This window comes from Diabrotica undecimpunctata, chromosome 1 (genome assembly GCF_040954645.1).
Source record: "Diabrotica undecimpunctata isolate CICGRU chromosome 1, icDiaUnde3, whole genome shotgun sequence".
Classification (NCBI taxonomy): domain Eukaryota; kingdom Metazoa; phylum Arthropoda; class Insecta; order Coleoptera; family Chrysomelidae; genus Diabrotica; species Diabrotica undecimpunctata.
Genome location: NC_092803.1, coordinates 92,875,849 through 92,897,456, shown reverse-complemented (window position 1 = coordinate 92,897,456; position 21,608 = coordinate 92,875,849). Strand labels below are relative to the sequence as shown.

Sequence of the window (21,608 nt, the reverse complement as noted above, 5' to 3'; positions counted from 1 at the left end):
TCCATTACATTGTTTCCAACCCACCTCATTTCTTGTATGGCAGTTATGTCTACTTTGTATCTGTCTAGTTCATTTAGAAGATTTTGGAGAACTTCCAATCTATATAAGGTTCGAATATTCGATGTCGCAACCCTCAAATCGTGTTCCTTTTTCTCGCACAGTCGTCGTCGTTTGATCAGTCCGGCTTTTCTTCCTTAAACGTTCATAACTCATAGTTTTTCTAGGAGAAGGTAGTTAACCTTCAGCCCAACCCCCTATTCGTCGGAGGACCAAGACTCCCTTCTTCGTCAGCCCTGACCCCACCTTCCACTGGGGGTTGGTTACCCAATCTCCAGTGGGGTTGCTCAGGTTACCGGCGTGTACTAAATTGGAGGTAAAGATAGGAATTGAGTAGGATAGGCTAAGTGATGCCAACAGGATACGGCATCATGTATTGCGCCTCACTACCCCCTTTACACATTCTGACTTTGGCAATTGCAAAAACATTGGTCCGTTCCACCAAATTCCAGGTGAACATGGTAGACAATGCTTGAATTTTCGCTAGTCGATTAGCAACGAAAACTTATAATTTACTAGGATCAGTATGAATTCAATTTAATGCTACCTGAGAATCAGACTACATGAAAATGGGAACATTTACGTTAATTACTTCTGTTACGATTTTTATTAATTTTAAACCTAATAGACAAGCACAAAGTTCTAGTTTCGGAATAGTTACAAGTTTTATTGGCGCAACTTTAGTTTTTGAACACAAAAGATTAATGTGATACTGATGCTAATAATCGACGCTTCTAAGATAAATGCACGTAGCATATACAGCTTTCGATACATCACAAAAAAATGAATATCAAGTAAAGTATTCGTGACAACTTTACGAGGAATAGATATCTGATTGAAAATAACAATATTATTTTGAAATTGGAACCAAGTCTGTTGCAAATGCAAAGGAATCGAAGTGTCCCAGGAAATATGAAGAGTCCATAATTGTTGAATGAGCATTTTTGCAATAATAATAGATGGACTTAACAGACCTAGAGAGTCATATATCTGAGCAATAATCGATAAAGTGTGCTGTTATAATATATAATATAAATATAAATATATAATATAAAATATAAACTCATAATTGTTTATGTAGGTGCTGGCATAATTTTAATATGAAAATAAGTTATATGTAAATTTATCAATTAATATAAATACTGTGTGTGTATGCAATCAAATTACGGTACTGTGATGTTGATGTAATAGTTCTTCTTCTTCCTCAGTGCACTGGGTTGACTCGGGAACAGAATCTTCTCAAAAGGTCACGTGGTCAGGTTACACAAAAATACTGAAGTGTTTGTCGCGCTGATTTATACAAGACTGTATCTAAACTAAGATTGAAATGCGTGTCGCCCCGTAGCGTTGCTCCCTTAAGACTTTTAGGAGGGGGCGGACTGTACAGGTCCGTATTAATTCACGATTGACAAGACATACACACACGTTAATTAAAGAATTAAATATAAAAATAAAATATTAAAAATTATTAATAAAAAACTAAGAATATATGTAGAGGGACGTAACATTCCCACCCACCAAAATGCATATTTGCATTTTTAGTCAATATAAGGCAAAGGGCATAGCTTAACCAAAGGTCGCCTAAGTTCACCGTTCGCGGTTTGTACGATAGCTACGCGAGCAATATCATCTTGACCGAAAATTAAAGTTTTAATTCGACCCATTTGCCATTGTAAGGGAGGCTTGTTCTCATTACGTATTAATACGAGTGTACCTATATTAGTGTTACCCTCATTTTTATGCCACTTCGAGCGTTGATGAAGAGTATGTAAATATTCTCTGCTCCATCTTTGCCAAAAGTCTGCATGTAATCGTTGCAGCAATTGCCAACGACTTAGTCTATTTAAATGAAAATCACTGTAATCCCGATCGGGAATTATCTTTAAAGGCTCTAGTGTAAGAAAATGTCCAGGTGTTAACACTGAAAAATCATTTGGATCATTACTGACAGGACATAAGGGACGACTATTTAAGACAGCCTCTATTTGTATGAGTAATGTATTGAATTCTTCATAGGTTAAAACCTGTTCGCCTATGACTCTAGACACATGTGTTTTTACGCTTTTTATACCCGCTTCAAACAATCCACCAAAATGGGAAGCTGCCGGAGGATTTAAATGCCATGTAATGAAGTCGTTTTTATCAAAATGTGACTTAATGTCTTCTAAATAGGATTTTGCTCCTTCAAAATTTGTTCCGCAATCAGAATAGACAACAGAGCAACGTCCTCGACGTGCTATAAAACGTTTGAATGAGGCTAAAAATGCCTCGGTACTAAGTTCAGACACCAATTCTAAGTGCAAAGCCTTAGTGGCAAAGCATACAAATAGGCAAATATAGGCTTTCGTTCGTTTAGCATTTTTAAGCTTATTGGCTCGTATCAGAAAAGGACCGCCAAAGTCGACGCCAACGCAAGAAAATGGTTTGGCCTTGGATATCCGTAGGTCGGGAAGAGCCCCCATAGGTGGCTGATAATTTTGAGGTTTTAGTCTCCAACAGGAAAGACATTTTGAAAGAACACTACGAATAACACGTTTGAATAAAATTATCCAAAAGTTTTGTGACAAGGCGAAGTGCGTTCCTTGAATGCCTGCATGTAGATGTACAATATGAATTTCCGAAATAAGTATTTTGATAAAATTACCTTTGGAAGGTAAAAGAAGAGGAAAGCGCTTCTCATACGCTAATTCTGACTGGCTAAGTCTTCCGCCCACTCTGAGGAGATCATGTGAATCAAAGAAGGGATTTAATTTTTTCAAATATTTGAATTTTATAGAATTACCCTTAACCTGTTCTATTTCCTCCCTCAAATATCTTTGTTGCACTAATCTAATTAGTTGATTAGTGGCGTTACTTTGTTCCTGAATAGAAAGCCTTCCAACTGTTCGTTGATTGGCTGATTTTAGGTTACCAACAAATCTAAGAACATAGGAAAAGATACGTTTTAATTTTGAAAAGGAAGAAAATCGATTACAGAGATTATCGACAAATTCATCAGATGGAAAAGACAAAAGACAACTTTTCTGTTTCAATTCTAAGTTATGCTCGATAGAATTGGTCAAGGAGAATGACCAGTTATCTTCAGTAGTGCGAAGAAACTCCGGACCCACCCACCAAGCAGGAGTATTTAAGAAATCCTCAGGGAAAAGTCCTCGGGATCCGTGATCCGCACTATTTAATGAAGAAGGAATATATCGCCAGTGTTTTGAAGCAATTCTGTCTTGAATATAAGAAATTCTGTTACTGAGGAAGGTTTTCCATTTATATGGCTGTGAATTAATCCAGTGAAGAACAACAGTCGAATCTGACCATGCGTAAATTCTACTAAACGGTATAGTGAGAGTCTGCAGTATATAAGATAATAATTTACTAAGAATTACTGCTGCATTGAGCTCGAGACGAGGAATAGTTTGTACCCTGGTAGGAGATACCTTTGTTCGGGCTAAAAGAAAATAAGTTTTGATGACTCCCGTATCATAACACACACGAAGGTATGTAACAGCAGAAGATCCACGTAAAGAAGTGTCGCAAAAGCCATGAAGCTCACAGGAAATAATTGCATTTAAAGAAATATGACGAGGTATAGTCAACTTAGACAGTATAGGCAGTTCAATTTTAAATTGTTCCCACCTTGAAGTAATTTCCAAAGGTGGAGTTGCATCCCAATCTAAATTAAGTAGCCAAAGACGTTGAATAATAGTCTTTACTATCAGGTTAGTGACAGGATTAAGAATGCCGTAAGGATCGAATATGCGAGCTATTTGGGCTAAGAGATTTCGCTTTGTACAGGAAGCTTGAAGAGGTAAAATTTTGTAAAAGAAATCATCAGATGATGGATTCCATCCAAGTCCTAATACCGTCAACGAAGATTGATCTAAGTCAAATGAAAAAGACTGTTGCAGGATATGATCCAAAGGAATATTAGCGAGAGAGAATAACTGAGGGGCATTACTTGCCCATTTTCGTAACTCAAATCCACCACGTTTCAATAAAGATATTAATTATTTTATAGCAAGAACACTATTTTCTAAAGAATCCTTTCCTGTCACCACATCGTCTACGTAAGTATCTTTTAGGAGTATAGATGAGGCTACAGGTAAGTCCGGTTCGTCGAGTGCTAGCTGCTGTAGAGTACGAATTGCAAGATATGGTGAGCTAGACACACCGAAAGTAACCCGTGTAAGTTCGTATTCAGCAATAGATTCCTGTTCCGAAAAACGCCAAAGTATTCTTTGAAATCTTTGTTGCTCAGGAGCGATAAGAATCTGAGTAAACATGGATTTAATATCTGCAGTAAAGACATATTTATGAAACCTGAATTTAAGCAATAAATTTACAAGATCATTTTGTAATTTTGGACCTGAATATAAGGTATCGTTTAAATACGGAAAGTTAGGGGCGTGTGCGGAAGCATCAAACACAACGCGCAATGGAGTAGTACTAGACTCCTTGTAAATACAATGGTGTGGTAGATAATAAGCAGTATTTATTGCCGTATTTAGCTGAACAAGATTTAAATAATGATTATCTATGAAACTTTTGATAAAGCTTGAATATTGAATCTTAAGTGATTCATTTTTGGCAAATCTGCGCTCTAAAGAACTAAATCTTTGTAAGGCTAAACGTTTCGTGTCGCCAAAAGAAGGTATTTCGTTTTTGAAAGGCAGCTTTACTACAAATCTGCCCTCCGAGTTTCTACAAGTGGTATGAGTATACAGCTTCTCACAGAACGAGTGTTCCGGAGAATAAGATTTAACTTCTGGTACTTCCTCAATGGCCCAGAATTGTTTTAATGTCGCATATAATTGCTCAGAATCATTAGAAGAAAATGACGTAAAAAAGGAATGAATATTTGTTATATTTGTAGGTGGAATATTGCCCATCAAAACATAACCGAAACTTGTTTCAAGAGCTAAAAGCTGATCATTACGGGTTTTAATAATTCCTCCTGTTAAGATGTAAGGAAAGATATTCGCTCCTAATAGAACATCAACTTTACCTGGAATATTTGCCATTTTATCAGCCAACCTTAAATGTTGAAGATAAGGCAAGTTGTTTAAAGAAATTGGAACAGTTGGCATATTTTGACAGATTTGAGGAAGAATTATTGCATCTATCTCGCAATGAAAGTTTATGTCATAAGACGAAGAAATGTTCAATTTTACGCCTGATTTAGTTGGGGTGCACATTCTATCAAGACCTTTTATCGATAAAGCCGCATTGAATTTAGGGAGACTTAATTTGTCTGCACATTCTTTACTAATGAAGTTAGCTTGAGACGCACTGTCTAATAAGGCTCTAACTTCAAAGGCTTTACCAAAACGATCGAGAACATGGATTGTAGCTGTAGCTAGCAAGACATTATTTGTCAAAGTATTTGATAAGGCGGATATAGAAGGCACAGGATCGTTAGATGAACTAGCAACCTCGTTTTGAGAAGAAGAAGAAGAATGATCATTCGCATTGAGATTATCAAAATGAAGAGCAGTATGATGTTTTTTATTACAATGTGTACATATTTTGGATGAAAGGCATTTGATCGTAACATGAGTTTTAGACAAGCAGTTTATACAACATTTATTCTGTTTAGCAAAGTCAAAACGTTTTTGAGGTGATTCAGCAAGAAATTGATTGCATTTAAATACAGTATGATCCGAACCACAAAATAGACACTTATTTTTAACAGAACTGGTCAAAAATGTAGAAGTTTGACGAGATGAATACCTTACGTTATAAGAAGTATCGGAATTAATAGATTTAACATTTTTGCCGACTTGTCTTTTATATGAATCCAATGAAGTGCAACGCTGCAATGCGAACTTATAAACTTCCTCATAGGAAGGTACATTTTTTGAAGCAAAGTGTAATTCGAAAGCTCTAACTGTTTCTACATCCAATTTGTCCATCAGTAAATTCATTAGAATGAAGTCCCATTGAGAAAGAGAAAAAAGTAATTTTTCTAGGGAAGCTAAGTTTTCATTGAAAATATCTAATAATTTTCTAAGTGAGATAGGATCATCAGTTTTAACCACACTGGCATTTTGAATATTTTTCGATAATGCTCTAGAGAAGTCTCGTTTACCTTCATAGCGATCAATTAAGGTGTTGTAAGCAATTATATAATTAGAATCTTGAAGCTTAATGCTTTTAACTAAATTGTAAGGTCCTCCCTTAAGTGATTGCAGAAGATAACTAAACTTTTCTATATTAGAAAGATCAGAATTATTATGTACAAGATCATTATACAAATCTATAAATGTGGGAAAATCGGTAATCTCGCCCGCAAATATACTTAAATTTAGTTTCGGAAGATTTACATTAGTTTTTGATCTAATATGTGGATCAGCGGACACATTTTGAGTTCCACTAGTAGTATTGTTCAATAATGAATTATGTTTAAAATAAAGAGAAGCTATTTTATTAATACTATTAGCAAATTCAAATCTAATTAATTCCTCCGAATCCAAATTTGCGTCATCCTCGACAGCAATTAAATTAATTAATTCAGTATGTTGATTATTAAAACTAGTATTGATAGCTTCGTAATCTTTTGCAGCAAAGAGAAACCCTGGAATTAATGAAGCATCAACTAACATTTCATCTGCCAGCTTTTCCATTTGTTTAATTTTACAAATGTCAACGTTTCTCATTGCACGCAAACGAACAATTTTATTTGAATTTCTGGAAGCCATTATTATTTATAGAAAGAGAAATTTATGTAACACAAAGAACCTTTAAAGAATGATCTCAATAAGTTCAGTATGTACTCGTATATGTAATATATGTAATACTTTTAAAGTTATGAAACTCAATAAGTATCAGTAAGAATAAATATTTATTATATGTGAGTATGTATAATCGAGCAAACAAAAAACACTCCAAGTATTATTTAAACAAAATCAAAATATATTTATTTAATTGTAACTAGAAATATACGCATAAAATATTTTTAAAAACCAAAGTGTTCCATAAATATTGCGTTTTTTTTAAATTTCCTTTAAAGTTATTTAAAATAAAATATATGAACGTATAAACCACTTGTATTTAAAGAATTTTAAATTGTAGATTGTAGTACCTAGTCACAGAAATTGTATGTGATTTTGGAGACTTTTGAAGGCTGTACCTAGATTTAACAATAGTTCAGGTAGAGACCTCGTTTGGGATTAACGGGGCTGATGCCAGATGTGTACCGCTTGTGGAATTTTTATAATGATTTTAAACGAACTTTGATAAGAAGGTATGCCCAAATATTTAAAAATTTATATAATTTGATCACGTTTTTAATTGAATAAATTACTTTAAACTAATTTTAATGTGGATCTGAAGGACCAATGAATGAGCTTTGAATTCTATAAGAGAAACACTCACTCATAATTGTTTATTTAGGTGCTGGCATAATTTTAATATGAAAATAAGTTATATGTAAATTTATCAATTAATATAAATACTGTGTGTATATGCAATCAAATTACGGCACCTGTGATGTTGATGTAATAGTTCTTCTTCTTCCTCAGTGCACTGGGTTGACTCGGGAACAGAATCTTCTCAAAAGGTCACGTGGTCAGGTTACACAAAAATACTGAAGTGTTTGTCGCGCTGATTTATACCCCGTAGCGTTGCTCCCTTAAGACTTTTAGGGGGGGCGGACTGTACAGGTCCGTATTAATTCACGATTGACAAGACATACACACACGTTAATTAAAGAATTAAATATAAAAATAAAATAATAAAAATTATTAATAAAAAACTAAGAATATATGTGGAGGGACGTAACATGTGCCTTTTAGTAAATGGTTCATGACTACGTAACTTGTTTATGTTAAAAGTAAATGAATCAGACGAATTTAACCACTCGACACCTAATTTTTTGCAACTATCATTATCTCCCAAATTTAATACTGAATTTCGGATTCTTGAAAATTAGTAATTACGTGCTGATCATTGGAGACCAATTTTGTTAAAAGAAATTGAGCTCTACTGCTCAATTAGTAGCTGACTTGAGCATATCATAAATAGATTTGCATCTTTCTTGTAGTTCGCTTAGATCATTAGATCCAGTTAATGGATCATCGACATACATATCATTTAAAAATGTGCTGGAAGCTAACGGAAACTTGTCTAAATTGTCTTCAGCTAATGCTCTGATATATTTAATTGCTAAATAAGGCGCAGATTTAGTGCCGTATGATTATCTTACGCCAAAGAATTTGTTGTAAATATTTATGATCTGGATGTATGAGTATCTGCCCATACATCTTAGAAATGTCTGCTGATACAACATATTTATAAATTCTGAATCTTAACAAAATGTTTAAAATATCGTTCTGCACTTTGGGTCCTACATATTGAAGGTCATTAAGAGACCATCCTGATGAGCTTTGACAGCTTCCATTAAAGACTGTTCTAAGTTTTGTAGTAACACTAGACTCTTTTAATATGCCGTGATGTGATAAAAAATAGGAATATTCTGAATTAATAGAAATTTTATTCATGTGACCAAGGATTTCATATTCGTCTTCTTCTTGTAGTTCCTTCTCCTATCGAAGGTTGGCTATCATCACAGCTATCCGTACCTTATTGGCGGCTGCTCTAAAAAGATCTACTGAGCTGCAACTATACCACTCTCTTAGGTTTCTCAGCCATATTCGTGAAAAAAATCAAAATAGAGTTGCTTAAAATAGGAATTGGAGAATTTTGATTCTAATGACTTAAATCTTTTAATAGCTGTTTGCTTTGAATCACCTAATAAACTAGGAGAGTGTTTTAAAGGCAACTTTACAACGAATTATCCATTCTCATCACGAGATGTGTCTTGTTTGAATAAGGATTCGCAAATGCCATCGTCTTGAGACAAAAATTCATTCTTGGTAGAACATCTTCAAGTTCCCAAAATTTTTTTAATTGATCATCCTCAGGGATGTGTACTTTAATAAAATTGCATACATATTTATCTGAATTAATTGGAACTGTACCTGTTACAACCCAACCCAATTGAGTATTGATTAGTAATGGAAGATTTTTACCTAATGAGATTTTATCTTGTAATATAATATCCCAAAAAATGTGAGTTCCAAGTAATAAGTCAATTTCTTTGGGACAATTGAATTCTGGATCTGCTTAATTAATATTGTGATGTAATCGAATGTTATTCATATCAATAGGATAAGCAGGTAATCTACTTGATATAACTGGTACTACTAGAAATGATATACTAGAATTGAAATCTGAAAATTGTAAAAATATTTTTAAGAACATTTTTTATTAAGGTTAGAAGAACGTTGACTAATACCAGTAATTGAACAATTTGTACCAGTTAATTGTAGTTTTAATTTATTGCAGAAATGTTCGGTGATTAAGTTCATTTGTGCACCGCGATCTAGTAAGGCTCGGCACTTATGATAATTACCAGATTGGTCTTTAATATTAAACATAACTGTAGCTAATAAAACTTGACTCTAATTTTTTGCAAAATTTATACTTATTTGCTGTTCTAAATTATCATTTCTATGATCAGAATTAGTAGGTAAACTTACTTGGTGACTGGTGTCAGGAATTGAAACTTGTACATAATCTTTATGAAGCAAAGTCTTTGTGAGTTTTACAAATATGACATGGACCAAATTTACAATGGCTCTAATAGACAATTTTCGCATAATTTATGTTTTCTAACTTCTTGAAACCTCTGAAGCTATTTTCTTGTGGCATTTTAAAGTAATTACTATTTAAATGGGAATAAGCCACAATTAAAGGTTAAAGTACGTTTATTGACGTTTCCATTTTCGAAGTGGAAATGGAAGGTTTTCTAACTTCTTGAAACCTCTGAAGCTATTTTCTTGTGGCATTTTAAAGTAATTACTATTTAATTGTGGCTTATTCCCATTTAAATAGTAATTTCTTGAAACCTCTGTTCGACCGATAAAGCTTTAAATGTGGGACACTTATAAATTGAATGTTCCTTTCTGCAGAAATTGCATCGGTTTTAAATGTAAAGTGTACTAGATTGTTAGATCTGTTGTGATACTTGTTTGAAGTTGAAAATTGTGATTTGAATGCTTGAGACTCATCTAAACTTTGTAATATATCTGTTTTGTTTTTTAAGAAATTAATAAACTGTTCTAAAGAAGGTAAATCATTTGCAAATTTAGTTTCTTTCCATTCCCGTATAGTATTTTTCTCAAACTTGTTAACTAAGATATGGATCACGAATTTTTCGAACATTTTTCGAAAACTAGCATAATTATTATCTTTTTGCATCGTTGATAAATTTAATAGAGATTTAAAATGACTATTCGAAATTGTTTTTTCTCGAACCTATCGCATAATAATTCTTCAACACAACTAGCTGCATACCCTTCTAAAGAGGCTTTTAAAAAATGAAACTTTTGTCCATCGCTTAGCGAAGTATTATTAGCAATGGTCGCATTAAAATTATTTTTAAAGGCAATCCAAGATTTAAACTCTCCTGCTGTGGCGCACCCAGGGGGGGTTTTGGGGGTTAAACCCCCCCCCCCAGGGCATATAAAGTAAAAAATATATAAAGAATAGTAGGAAAATGTAACTTGTCTTTCACACACAATACAAAAAATCCAAAACGCTGATTGAATAATTAAATTACCACTTTAAATATGTAGAACACAATAATTATTGTATAAATAGACAATAATTAATAATATTTTTCATTATATTTAGATATATATACCTAATATTAGCCTTATGAAAAAGTAGACTGAACGAGTCTGTTGCGAGTAGCATGTGCCTACGGGACTGTATCTGCGGCGGCCTTGTGGACTATCACGGGTTGTGTTCCTCTGCATGTGTTAGCAGTAGAAAAGAAACATCTCTATGGGAGAAGAAAGCATTTGACAACAGCTATAAAAAAAAGAAGAAAGGGAAAGATGAATCGAAAGATGGCAAGAAGTGTGGAACAACAAGGAAGATATTGCTCAGTGGACAAAGATGCTGATCCCGAGCCTAAGGGACTGGGTAGATTGTCTGTTTTAAGGCGTATCTTCATAGGTTCAGAAAGACAGATACAGATAAATGCCTATACTGCGAATATTCCGACATTGTTACTCACACAATGCTGCAGTCTAATAGATGTACAGTGAAAAGAAACAGAATGTATAAAGAAATAGGTATGAACCCTGTGACTGTAAGATAGATGATCGTGAAGATGACGGGAAATGCGGAGGGATGGAATAGTGTTCACAATTACATCCGAGCAGTCTTTAAAAAGAAAGAAGAAGAGAAACACCAACCGGGCTTACAACAGATCTAATTACTATTTTAATGGGAATAAGTCGCAATTGAAGGTTAAAATAAGTTTATTGACGTTCGAATTTTTGATCTTTGATCTTGCACTGATAACTTGTTTATTCTCCAACAATTAATAGAAAAAAGAATAGCGGTTGGTACCAAAGTACATCTAGCCTTCATCGACCTAGAAAAGGCGTATAATACAGTTCCAAGACTTAAATTATGGCAAGCTTAACAACAACTCGACATTAGTCCATACCTTTTAGGAATAATCACAATAAAAATCGGATATAGACTATCAGAACCAATAAAAGTAACTAAAAGACTAAAACAAGGATGCAGTATGTCATCCTTACTGTTTAATTTATATATTGAGGCAGCCCTCCAAAATTGGAAAAACCACTGCCAGAGAATGAGAATCCCCATAGGAAATGACGTACTGTTCTCCCTGAACTTTGCGGATGACCAAGTCATCCTAGCTCAAGATTCTTATGATCTAGAATTTATGATAAAGCGTCTATAGAGAGAATATTTAAAATGGGGGTTACAAGTTAGCATAAAGAAAACAGAATATTTACTTAATTATCAATTCAGATGCAAGGTTTGAAGTGTTAATAGACGAGGACGTGGAAATCAAACAAGTGGAAAAATTTAAATATTTAGGTCCACTCATTGCTAAGAACGGCTTGGGAGAAACCGAAATTAACCACGAATTAATCAGGGACGTAAAATTTTAGGATGTCTGAACTCCTTATGGTGGGATCACCACATTTCCAAAAGGAACAAAAAAAGAATAAATAGGGCAAATCACGGTTGAATCAGTTCTTTGTTATGGCTCTGAAGTATGGACAATTAATGCAGATCTGAAGAGAAGATTGTTGGCAGTTGAAATGGATTATTTGAGAAGTGCTAGAACATCAAGCCAGGAAAGGAAGACCAACGAATCTATAAGAAATAACATGAATGCTACAGAAACGGTCATTGGCAGAATAGAAAGAAGAGGTTCAAAATGGTTTGGACATCTATTAAGAATGCCTAACGAGCGTTGGGCCCAAAAACTTCACAAATAGAAGCCCCCTGGAAATAAAAAAGAGGTAGACCTCGACGCTCATGAAATGAAGGAATTAGAAGAGCGATGGAATCGAGAGGTTTGGAGGAGGAGCATGCTTTGGACCGGGAGGATTCCCGGAGGAGAACGGGAATACGGCGATAGCCGTTTTCAAAATGTATTGTATTTACAAGTTGGATTAATGTCAAACGTCAATAACTTTATTTTAACCTTCAATTGTGGCTTATTCCCATTAAAATAGTAATTACTTTAAAATGTCACAATAAAATAGCTTCAGAACAATAGATAAGAGAAGGGAGTGTTCCAAAAATGTCGTCAGCCTTACAGTGACCAGCCCACTTTTGGGTGGTTTTAGTTGGTAGGCATAATAATAGATACCTGAATCTTTGGCACTGCTATCTTTACTACTTTAAATTAAACTAAAATCCAAATTTTAGGGACTCAAAATGGAGGTAGCATAAAAAAATTTCAAACCCCCCCCTAAGCAAATTCTGGGTGCGCCACTGCTCTCCCTGCAAACACTTTTAATTTTATTTTAGGCAATAGGACATTTTGCAGGGGATCATTCCTTGTTTTAAATTTACTAGACTGACTATATTGTGAGCTATTACTTGTTACTGGTTTTAAAACACCTTGTAAATACGCTTGCGCCGCATAAAATCGATTTTCAAATTCCTCTCTTTCTAAATAGTTTTCTGGTAATTGACTTTCAGAGCACTTTCTTTCAATTTCTGTTTGAATTATATCAAAATCGTTTAATGGATTTATATTATTATCGTACCTAAATTGAATATCTGTAATATCAACATCACATTTGTCTTTTATTTCATATCAACCCGGATATGGGTGAAACATTGTCATTTCCCAGAAGACATTTAAACAGTAATTACTTAGAAATGGATCTGCAATGCGAAAAAATCATCGAAATCCAATTAAGGATTCAAAATAAACATAGCTTAAAAATTATGGTTCAGTTGAGGTGGTAAATCACGTAATACTTTGAATGTACTTTTCTTTTTTGAGAATAGAGATATCGAGATGATTTTTTTAGGAAAATGTTGAGAAAGGATAAAGCTATCTCAAAATATTAAAAAGATAAAGCGTTTGTTGCTAATACAATACACAGGGTGTTGTAAAATTAGATGAAAAAACACAATTTTATTTTTACACCTAGTATATAGATAAAACGTTAACATTTCTCAAAAAAAAATTAATATAGTAATTCATTAGAAATATACCTTCAATCTGAAAAAAATCATCGAAATTAAATTAAAAGTTCAGAAGTAATATAGTTTCAAAATCATGGTCCATTTAAGGTGGTGCGTTAATTTTGGAGAGTAGTATTTATAAACTTAAAAAATTATAAAAAAATATAAAAAAATTATAAAAAATTGTAAAAAATTATAAAAAAGTAAATCAAAATTAATAAAATTAAATAAAGTACTATTTTTATTTGGAATAAGCCACAATTTAAGTTTAAAATAAGTTTATTGACGTAAAATAAAATAAAATTACATAAAATTAAATTAAATAAAAAATTAGGAATGGGTATATCAGGGAAAATTTAGGGGTTAATGATGTGAACTTTGGTTAAGTACTGGTAACAGTTACTTTTTGTGTTAGGGCTCGTTGCTTTGTAACTGTTACTTCTCGTGGAGTTACTTTTTTTAAAGTACTAGGTAATTAGGTATATATGTATTAAAAAAATTGAAGCTCATAAAACTATAAAATTTAAGATAAGGCATGATAGACTGTTTCATGTTAAGAGGATTATAAACAAATAGAGCAGAAATTTTCAATTATCAAATAACAAAGTATATTCTAAACAATAAAATAATTAACAATAACAATGAAAAAACAAATAAAAAACTTAAAAATTTACTTCACTTATTCTAGGTCTGACAAATATTTCTTTGCCAATACCGCTAGTCATGGATATATCTTTTCTCTATCCTTTCACCAGCGCAGAGGATTTTGTTTTGTTGTTACAGTGCTTGAAGATTTGACCAAGTGTCAAAATCTTGCCAAATGATGTCGTCACTTTCTGTACTTGACGTCTCCGTCAACGGTAACTGATGTGTATCATTACAAGGCTCTGCGGCCGTACCGTCTTGTTGACTTTTTTTAATAATTAGTCTAACTAATTCTTCTTGAAGCCTCTCTTTAACCTTTTTTAAACAGTCATCCTTATTAAATCCATTAGTTTTAAATCTTGGATCCAGAAAAGAGTATTATTCCATTATTATATTATTTTCAGGGTTCCCAAAACGTGTAGTTATTGAGGCTATAGAGCGTTCCACGTTAAGAAAATAACATTGCGGAGATAGGGCCATGTATTTCTTATGAACGATAGAAGCGCAGCGATGGCACGATGAACACAAGCACGATTCAGGGTTGTATAATTTGTATTTTCGTTTCCACAGACATGAATTAAATTAATGTTTTTTAAAGTAATTGACCAAAAGTGACCATTTGAAACAGGAGATGAAAAGTAGGGAAAATGATTTTAATTAAATAACTAGTATTTACAAAAGATAATTTTATTTTATCTTATTTTAATTATAGTAACGACAGTTTATTTGTTTTTCGGTAAGAATACCATATACCATGAATCATAGAAATCAGTAGAAAATATTGCTTAGTTAAATCATGCACTTTGCCGGCTATTAAAGATTTAAAAGCAAATAAACGGACCGCTTGGAATGCATATATCTATATACTAATTGCAACTTAAAATAATACGGTGTGCGTATGTCCGCGATTTTATGTCGTTCTCTGAGACTACATAATGATAAGGCTTTGTGGTTCTTCAGTTGTTATTCTGACTTTATAGTTAAATGTTAATTGAAAATGGAAATTCAAAAATAAAGCCAAGGTAATATATTGGACATCCGTGCAAAACAAATTGTTTTAAATGTATTTAATTATCATCTAAACTTAAAAAGTGGTAAAAGTGTTAGAAGTTTAACCTATAAAGTAAGTGCTATGACAGGAGTAAGTTTTAGTACTGTTTTTAAAATACGCAAAGAAGCTGCGGAAGGAGGACTAATGCCCATAAAAAAAAACAAGAAAACGTACCAAAAGTAGAGTGAACAACAGAAAGTTTACTTATTTAGTTTACTATTGATGCATACAAATTATAGCCATTAAATTCTGTCCCACGTTTTAAAACAATTAGTACTTCAAAATAATTCAATATTTTAAGATGATCTACATAAAACTAATGAAAAAAACACATACATTAAACCTGAGGTTTTCCTGTCGCTTTTTGCTGAGCTCTAATGAATTCAGGATAATCAATATAACCATCTTTGTTGGAATCATCAACGTTTAGAATAGGATCGATAAGATTAGTCAGTTCTTCATCAGGGAAGATTCTCATCGCCTCGTTAGTTTTTTCTTTGTTGCCTTGCTCTGTATGATACACATTAACCATTACCAATACAAACATATGATATAACTAGTTTTAGAGGTATCTGGTAGGAATTATTTGAATTTTTAAAATTAGAAGAAAAAACAAAATCTTTTACTGTAATACAAAATAATAACAGAACATAGAATGCGAATATTTATATATATATATATATATATATATATATATATATATATATTATATATATATATATATATTATATACAGGGTGGTCCTTAAGTAACTGTACAAAAGAAATAGTAGATTCTACACTTTAAAATATTACGATTTAAACCAAATTGCTTTAATAAAATGTTGATATTAAGAAAGATACTTGTCTTTCTACAAGTACAAATTTAAAATTTTATTTTTCGCTATGACTTTCATGTTTGTAAAGATTTATGTATAAAAATTTACAGCTGGGTACTTTTAAATATGAGAAATTATAATTTGATGCACACTTGGATATAACTGATAGGGGGCGCCACATAATATGTGGTATAAATTTGTACTTAAATTTTTGCTCTTTAAGGTACCTGTATTTGGGATAAGAAATATTAAAGATACATTATATTAACAAAAAAAAGGTATACCTGTTAATAACTTCAAAACTCAACAGTTTTCAAGATAATCGCATTTTACCAATCAGCTGCATAATTCTGATTTAAGGCAATTACTCCAGGCAACGAAGAAAAAATAGACAAAAACATTAATATAATACTTCTGAATTTTGGTATAAAATACCTTTAACCAAAGTTAATAGTTAACGAAATATTAAATAAAATAAATATATCAGCAGGACAATTAATAATATGATTTGACAAAATAACAGAATAATAGGATTTTACATCAAACATTTTACTTTTTATGTTAAATTAAAGTCATAATCAAAATATTTTGTTTAGAAACCAAATTAAGAAATAGTTAAACTAAATAACATAACTTTTGGTCAAAGTAAGTGTTCGATATGAACACCATTTTCTTTAATTTATTTGTCAATATATTCCATAAAAGATCGTCTCATATTAAATAGCATCATTGGTTCTAAAGAAACTGCTGCAGTATTTATTTCTTCCCATAGTTGGTTGCGAATGTTTATGAGATTCTTATAGACACGTTGTTTTAATGCGTTCCATATACCAAAAGCTAGCGGATTAAATTCTGGGCTACGTGGTGCCTATAATGTATAATGGATGAATATACTCTTTTGGATACATATCCAAATCTTATTGTATATTATGGAACTACATCTTATTTGTCACAGAGGTTAAATAATGTATTAAACTGTGATGTATCTCGTTCATTGGTTACTTACATACACACGGAATAACCTATCGATGACATTACTTATTATTTATATGATTACGTTACAGCTTACGAGTAACTATAATTAGATCTCAAACAAATGGACTATTATGATTTAGTAACGAACTAATATTATGCTGAACTAAATTGCCTGTGTGTTTACTCTATTTATAACAATATTGGTTATTAGGCTAACGATGATGTTTTTGTAAACATGCTGAGTTTTTAAGGTTAGATTTGTAGCAAAAGTATTATGAAATAAGACACATATGTGTTCTTTAATACCTGTGCTCTAGTTTCTATTTGTCGTAATAAAAATGGGTAAACAATTTACGTAATGAATAATAAGTATTCTTTTCGGATTTTTTATGAATTAAATAATTATATCAATATCTCACCACATTGCCAAGGAATATGACTACCACGACCAATCCAACGTTTAGAAAAGTTGTATTTAAGTATGTTCTAACTGCCTTCCCTCTAGAATGTGGTAGTGTAAAATCTTGCATAAACCACATATTTTGGGTTTTCAGCATTTTGCAATAGAGAAAAAGTAATACAACGCCATTATAGAAACTTAAGAAGCGATAGAAAAGGGAAATTGTAAACATAATGACGGCCAACGTCTAAATACGGAAACGACACTTAAAGAAGAAAATGAAGAATCGTTTCTCCAGTAAGACAATTAGCACCCATAACAAAGCATTTTGTGATGTTACATTATCATCCTTGAGTTCTTTTAATAAGAATAAACTATGAATTATGCTTATCTACAGGTATTCAGTGCTTTACAGCACAAATATTAAACTAAGAATTATTATGTAGCTGACTTATAAAATGCGATTATCTCGAAAACGGTTGAAATTTCAGGTTACTAACAAGTATACCTGTTCCTTGTAAAAATAATGTATGTTTAATATTTTCTAACACAAATATAGCTAACTGAAAGAGAGAAAAAGTTACGCGCAAATTTATGCCACACATGTGGCATATGTGGCGCCCTCTATTAGTTACATTAAAGTATGTATAAAATTAAAATTTATCCTACTCAAAAGCATCCACCTGTGAATTTTTGTCCAAAAATATTTACAAACGTAAAATCTATAGCGAAAAATAAACTTTTAAATTTCCACTTTAACACCCTGTATCTTTCTTACCCTCTTACCTGTACAGACTAGTCACTTTGAGACCATGTATAGGTAAATATACAACTGAACGAAGATAAATCTGTTGCATCCCAACTAGCCAGCAGATAGTTTCAATGTCGTTCTTTAAACTTGGCCCAAACCGATCGATATTTATGTATCGAAATACTATTTTAGGTAATAAATATTTACTTCGGCAACATCTATTGATACTAAAATGATAAAAAATACAATGATTTTACCTCCTGAGGTCAAAATGTATGTTTGATTTAAAATATTTAATATATAAAAAAATCGGAATATTGAAAAACCGACAACGGTGCCAAGCCTAAAAATATTGTTACGAACATGCATTCGGCGTGGCCCATGTAACGGTTGCATCTCGAAAGTGCCGAGAACTTTCGAGCGATGTATGGAGCGCCGAAGGGATCGACCCGTCAAATAGGTGAATTAGAGGTGGGATACTCCAGAATATTCTAGTACATAATTACATTTATATATAAGCCTACCTAGTTGTTAAGATACTATCGAACTGTAAACTTATAAATAAATATATTTATATAAGTTCGAACCGCTCGTTTTATTTAAATAACGTTACAAAACGAACATACACGACTTATAAATAGAAAATGATAGTATTTCTTGGTTATGCTAAATTACTGCAACGTGAAAAGAGTTTAAGATGATAGCGGGATGTATATATATATATATATATATATATATATATATATATATATATACATATATATTGTTGGCGTAGGTTAGACCATTCTTGTTCTCTTGAATGATTCTGTTCGCCCTTGTAACTGGTGCGCTGGTTTAACTTCGCTAGTGGACTGTATCTCTAGTAAAAATTAAAGGATATGTGCACAGATACCAAATTTATTATCCAAACTCTTATAACAAAATAATATCGACTATATCGACATGCCATCTGTTAACCTATTTTTTTTCGACCGACTGTCACTCTCGGCTGGCGGGTGGCGACTCTTCTCTTTTTCGGCAAGACATGAAGTGTCAACCGCCAATACAGCTAAGGCCCCGTCTACAAATGCGCGGCAAATTTAAATAATTCTCATTATTTTACATTTCTGAACATATATGTATATATATATATATATATATATATATATATATATATATATATATATATATATATATATATATATACTGTAATTTTGGAATCAGCAAATCATCAATGTAATTATCTGATTAATTAACATATAATTAGCAAACCAAAACAAAAAAAAAATTAATAAATTTTATTATTAATATGTTAATAATTTTTATTACAGATGCCAAATTAATAATTATATGTTTTCTTACCTCATGGTTCTTATTTGAGTTCAGAAATACCTTTACCTTTTATAATGGTCGATAACAAGAGGAGTAACGGAATAAATAAAAGAATTCAAATAGTGCAATACAATTAAAATATAATGATAAAATACCCTTGAAAATTTTCATACAAATAAACAGATCCCTTAGAAATAAATGTTTCCCCAAATTATATGTACATTATATAGCTTTTACACATAAACTAACACAAAATCATACAAGTTTAGTTCAATTAATTTTCTCGTCTCAACAATTTGCCTCTGTACTTTACTAAAACACCCTCCCTGGTTCTGCTTATAAAAACAATACTGTGGATTAAAAACGTCCTTACAACCGTTTGTATCTCCTTTTGGCGGCCAAACTCTCCTTAGCTATGAATCTCCCTAGGAATAGTAATTTGTTTTTTTTTACTTACAAATTCTGAAACTTTTTATACTACGAATTCTCTAACTTAGGATTCAAATAGTAGCACTGTTCTCACTTTCATTTACAATATTTCTCACAAATTAAAATTTTCTTTCGTCTTAGTACTATTTGTCTTCTCTTGGATTCGAGGTTCATTTAAAGTCAAATAGCAGATCCTCATCGTTGCTTATTACATTTCAAAACACTTATCAACTTTGTTTTTGATTCTAATATTTTTATATTTAATGGTGCCTTTTATAAACAAATTTTTGGTAGTCCTATGGGATCTAGTCTTTCACCCATTCTAAGTAGCTATGTCATGGATGATGTTATCAGTGATTGTATCAACAATTGCACTTTTTTCATTCCTTTTATTAAAAGATATGTAGATGATTTAGTTTTGGCACTTCCTAAACACAAAATTTATTGAAACAGTCAACATTTTCAACAATCATAATCAACATATACAATTTACAGTTGAGGAAGAGGTAGATAATTCTCTACCATTCCTTGACATGAGAATTGTAAAAAATACAGACAATATGTTGAAAACCAGATGGTTCAGAAAACCCATATGTAGTAATAGATTTATAAGCTATTACTCTCATCATCCCAATAAGATAAAAATGAACCTTATAACAGGATTAAAAGAACGTGTTTCAAAGCTTTATCATTCACTACCTTTTATACCATCATTAACACCTAAATTAATATAAACACTAAAGGTTATTGACAATATAAAAATAGCAACAAAGAACATCAAAACTATTTCATTTATATTCCAAAACTAAGTATCCTATAAACAAATTAGAAAAAAACATGTAGTAAATCGCATTATTTCTCACAAAAGTGATTGCAGAATTAAAAAACCATCTTGTGCTTTGGCAGAGCATGTAATCGATAAAGACCATATTATGGATTTTGATAACATTAAAATTTTATGAAGTGAAAGTAATAAATTCAAAAGGACTTTTTTGAAAATGGTTTGTATTAGCAAAAGTGATAATAATTTAAACAAAAGATCAGAAATTCAAAATCTAAGCAAAATTTATATAATTATATTATTTCTTTGTAGTTTATATATGAAACCTGTAAAATATCACATTTTGATTTTGATTTAATTTTCCATATATTTGTTACATTTTTTCAGACATCTATCAATGGTGAATAAATCTTCTCCTTTTTTGTTACTAAACAAAAAAGAATGTTTAAACAAAATTTTATTTTTGGCAATATAATTATCAAAAATAAAAATTTTAAGTTGGCATTTATGACATTGAGGCTTAATTGTAATTAGTCGCTATTCTAACTTATTTATAAATTCAATTGATTTTGTGTTAAGAAAAATCTTTTCAAAATTATATTAAAATTTCAGAGAAACATTTATTAGATAAGGACATTTTTATAGTAATTCTTTTTGAAATATGTTAGCAGCAATTTTATTAACCAAACTAATTTAATTTGGTGAGTTAACAAAAATTTAGTAGCAGTTAATAGTAGCAATTTAATGTGTATGCAGTCTAATTCTACCTGTTATTGTTTTTTAAGAGGCAGAGTTCAAAGTTTTGTGTTCAGTGCCGGCTTCGGCCTCAAATGGTCGGTCCAATTCGCAGTGTGAGATG

At 31.8% G+C, this 21,608-nt stretch overlaps 1 protein-coding gene across 2 annotated transcripts in view; it reads right to left on the bottom strand.

Annotated features, from left to right (window-relative positions):
* The window catches only part of LOC140451485 (uncharacterized), a 193,445-nt gene that overhangs the window by 4,335 nt on the left and 167,502 nt on the right, over positions 1–21,608 (bottom strand). Inside the window, exon 4 of one of the 2 annotated variants that reach the window (XM_072545316.1) lies at positions 15,623–15,796. The exons of the other annotated variant lie outside the window; for it this stretch is intronic. Within the exon in view, the coding sequence (XP_072401417.1) occupies positions 15,624–15,796 (173 nt within the window). The 3' untranslated portion in view covers position 15,623. The remainder of the gene's footprint in view (positions 1–15,622; positions 15,797–21,608) is intronic. 2 annotated transcript variants of the gene reach the window in all.